The 4447-nt window shown below is 36.1% G+C and overlaps 1 protein-coding gene across 1 annotated transcript; it reads left to right on the top strand.

Annotated features, from left to right (window-relative positions):
• Nucleotides 1–2738: 2738 nt before the first annotated feature.
• On the top strand, nt 2739–3800 carry LOC131900412 (gastrula zinc finger protein XlCGF17.1-like). Its single transcript, XM_059251633.1, has one exon. It carries the CDS (start codon nt 2739–2741, stop codon nt 3798–3800), a length of 1062 nt encoding a protein of 353 aa, XP_059107616.1.
• Nucleotides 3801–4447: the final 647 nt, after the last annotated feature.

The following is a 4447-nucleotide window of genomic DNA, read 5'->3' as shown; positions in this document are numbered from 1 at the left end:
AATTGTGGAGGAAATTGCATAACCCTTTTCTTCTATCCATGACTCTAAAACCATAACCTGGTGGCCAAAACTGCCATCTTCTGCTGTTTCCTAGGGCTATAACATGGCCCCCTTGTTCAATTACACCTTCACTAGATTACTGTGTTTTCCATGGTTTCCTTCATTGTCTTAGCTTGACTGTCCTGGAACTCTATCTGTAGATCAGGCTGGCCTCAATCATAGAGATCCACTTGCCTCTGTCTCCAGAGTACTGGGATTAAACAAGTAACACCACACCTGGCTCTAAACTTTTAATTCCTTTTCACAAGTTGGAAACAGCTTGGTGAGATCTTGTCTTAGGTCATACAGCAATTTATTCCATTCCATTTCCTGGTGCTTCTTTTCTCTCTAAAGTATACATTTGTATTTCTCCTTCCTCAACTTGCTTCTTTTCATTATACAACTTTATTAAGGTTAATACTATTTAACCCACAATACCAGGATTATAGTTGTCTGTTTTGAGATTTCCTTAGACAATACAATTAATTCAAAATTCTTCACAGGCCGACTTTTTGGACAATGGAAAAAGGCAGCCACATTCTTCAACAAATTAACACAAGAATGGTTGCTAGGCAGCATAGAATCCTCTTGAGCCAGGCTCCCACATTTCCAATCATCCTCAGCATGACTGTCTTCTAATGTTTCTGATTTTATGGCCCATTAAGCACTGCTGAAAGCATTCTACTGCTTTTGTAACCCAGAAAAACAAAGCCCAAGTTTCTCTATACAGAAACATAGTCTTGCCTATCATAGCAATACTACAGTTCGAGGTAACAACTGTTATCTTAATTAGGTTTTCAAATGCTGTGAAAACGCACCATGACTGTAACAATTTTATAAAGGAAAGCACTTAATTAAAATTAGTTTACAATATCAGAGTTTTGTTCCATTATCATCATGGCAGGAAAGATGGTGGAATCTAGGTAGACATGGTGTTGGAAAAGGAGCTATGAGTACTACATCTTGATCTGCAGATCTACAGGAAGTGAACTGTCTACCACACTAAGCATAGCCTGAGCATAGGAGACCTCAAAGCCACCCCAACAGCAACACAATTCCTCCTATAAGGCCACAACTACTCCAACAACATCACACCACCTAATGGTGCCATTCCCTTTGGGGGTCATTTTCATTCAAACCATCAAAGAGCCCAGGGAACTGGAAGTAGAATCAGTTGCATGATGTCATGTGGGTACTGGGATGTGCATGGGTTTCCTCTAGAAGAACAACTAGTGCTCTTATCTAATGAGCCATTTATTTTTTACAATCTCTAGAAAATATTTATCTTGGATTAATGGGCATGTATCATTTACATCACAAAACATTCTCTATTTCATTTGCTAGGAAAGCATTTTCTTTAGCAGCACATGGTAGTTACACATTCTGTGGACATTCAGGGATGTGGCTGTGGACTTCTTCCAGGAGAAATGGGAAAATCTGCTATCCTATTGGAGAAACTTGTGCATTGATGTGATGATGTTTGAGAGTTACAGCAATCTAGTTTTCATTGCTAAGAATTTTCTTCTTGAGGAATATCTACCTTATCCATTGTATTTATTTATCTGCTTTCTAAATAATTCTAGAGACTATCATAAATGACAGAAATCTGGTAATAAACATAACTTTGTCATGTTTTTTCATTACTGTTTTCTTTCTTCTGTGAAAAAGCAACCAATACTATATTTGGGTGATCTGTGCAGACCTCTTACTTAGTATTTTGAAGACTGTAAATTTCAAAAAAAAAATGTTGACTATTCAGAGCAAGGAAAAGCATTATACTATACTTAGCAATTAGAATTTATTGATATTAATATCAGATTAAACTTTATTTATTTCTTCATTTTAAGAAATTCAGAGGTTTTTAAATGAAGAAAATTGGTTCTGATGAACTTTTTTTTTTTGGTTTTTTGAGACAGGGTTTCTCTGTTTGCGCCTTTCCTGGAACTCACTTTTTAGACTAGGCTGGCCTTAAACTCACAGAGATCCACTTGCCTCTGCCTCCCAAGTGCTCAGATTGAAGGTGTGCACCACCACCGCCCGGCTTCTAATGAACATTTTGCGGCTTTTTTCACCTCATTTATTTATTTATATTTAAGTTGTAGTCTATTTAGTCCTGGCAGCATAGGACAGCATGATTTTAATCCTAGTACTTGGGAGAATGAGTATCATTCTGATATTCCTGACAAGCCTGTGTTACATATGTGTTCTTAGATGACCAAGTTTATATGGTGTGACCTTCTCAAAAATATAAACAGTAAGAATATAAAAGCCTTCTACATATGATCTTACAGAGAGCTCCTTTCTCATAATGCATTATTGCTTAATCATCTATTTGTCCCAACTTCTAAAGTTTTGCCATTTATGTAAGAATGAGAAGGCTACTATCAGGTCTTTGTATTTGATGACAATTAGATTGGTTCTGAGCATGCATGTAATAATAGTGAAACACAAATGGCCCCTGCTGAGAGCTCTGTTTCTAAGAATACCTAGGTAACTTGCTTTATAGAACTTAAAGAGACATTAGTTTTTGAATCTGTAAACATGCATCAATCCTTATATGCCATATTTGTGCTCATTTTCCAGAGTAATATCATATATGGGAGAAATATATGAACATCTTGAATCAAGGGTCAAAGCTCATTATCTACCATTCTGTGAATATCCAAGAGAAGTCTCATGAATTTAATGAGATTGGCAAAATGGCCCACAAATTCTCCCAATGTACACCTTATAACACAAGTGATCTTACAAAGAATTGCAACAAGTATGGAAGTTGTAACTATGGGGATGCCTCTACTAAATCAACAAACCCAAAGAATACTAAAAGTGGGAACACTGGAGAAGAATGTTGCAAGTATAGAGACTGTGGAAAACAGTTAAATTTGTGTTCTATCACTAGTGAAAGACGTCATACTAAAAAGGAACTACACAAAACTATGGACTGTGATAAATCATTTGACTCTAAACACACACTCATTCTGAAAGAAAACTCTAGTGTAGAGAAACTACACCAATGCAGGAAATGTGGCAAATGCTTCAGGTCATACTGGAGTCTCAGCAAACATCGTAGATCCCATTCTGGAAAGAAATTCTACAAATGTAACAAATGTGGAAAGTGGTTTTACTTATTATATCAGGCTAAAATCCATTATAAAACCCATAGTAGAAAGGCACCTTACAAATGTAGTGAATGTGAAAAATGCTTTTTCCAGAAAGACCAACTTTTGACACATCAGAAAATTCATACAATACAGAGACCTTTCAAATGTAATCATTGTGAGAAATGCTTTGTACGTGCTGATCGTCTTAGAGTACATCAGAGAATTCATTCGGGAGAGAAACCTTTCAAATGCACTGCTTGTGAGAAATCCTATGCGTATGCCTCAGATCTCAGAGTACATCAGAGAATTCATAGAGGAGAAAAACCATTCAAATGTAGTGATTGTGAGAAATGTTTTACACATGCCTCTTGCCTTAGAGTACATCAGAGAATTCATACAGGAGAGAAACCTTACAAATGTAGTGAATGTGAGAAATCCTTCAGACAGTTTTCAAATCTTACACAGCATCAGATGTGTCATACAGGAGAGAAACCTTACAAATGTAGTGAATGTGAGAAATCTTTTGCATATATGTCAAGTCTTACATATCATCAGAGAAGTCATACAGGTGAGAAACCTTACAAATGTAGTGAATGTGAGAAATCATTTTCACGTGTCTTCATTCTTAGAAAACATCAGAGAATTCATACAGAAAATTGACCTTTCCAATGTAGTGATTGTGAGAAATCCTTTAAATAGGATTACAACCTTAGAACACATCAGATCACCCATACAGGAGTGAAACCTTACAAATGTAGTGAATGTGAGAAGTCTATACACAAGGGTCAAGTCGTAGACAACATGAGTTGTAGATAACATACAGGAGGGAAAACTGTGAGTGTAGTGAAGGTACCAAAGTCTCTCTCTGCCTCTCACTTCTCAGAATACTTGAAAAACTTCATCCTGGAGAAAGAAGCTTCCATAGTAAATAATGTGGCATATGATTCATACAAAGATCTGTAATCAGAGGTCACTGCACTGCCATACAATTGTAACATTATGAAAATGAGATATTTTTGAAAGCCTTTAAGTAATATGCAAATCTTACAAAGCATGAAGTTTATACTGAGGAAAGTTTCTGAAAATGTGTCAATGTAGGGCAATTTTCATTAAAACATGATACTTTTTCAACCTCAAATATTGCATAAAAATGAAAAGTGAAGAAGGCTCGACACTATGCTGTATTATATCAATTTTCTGGGGTCTGAAACATTCCATCCTTAATAGAAGTTGATTAACCAGGAAATAAAGACTTCTAATCATTTCAGGAAGTCCAAATAAACGACAGAATTCACCATCCTAAACTC

Source organism: Peromyscus eremicus, unplaced genomic scaffold (genome assembly GCF_949786415.1).
Source record: "Peromyscus eremicus unplaced genomic scaffold, PerEre_H2_v1 PerEre#2#chr22_unloc_1, whole genome shotgun sequence".
In the NCBI taxonomy this organism is placed as follows: domain Eukaryota; kingdom Metazoa; phylum Chordata; class Mammalia; order Rodentia; family Cricetidae; genus Peromyscus; species Peromyscus eremicus.
This window is presented reverse-complemented; position numbering and strand designations above follow the sequence as displayed.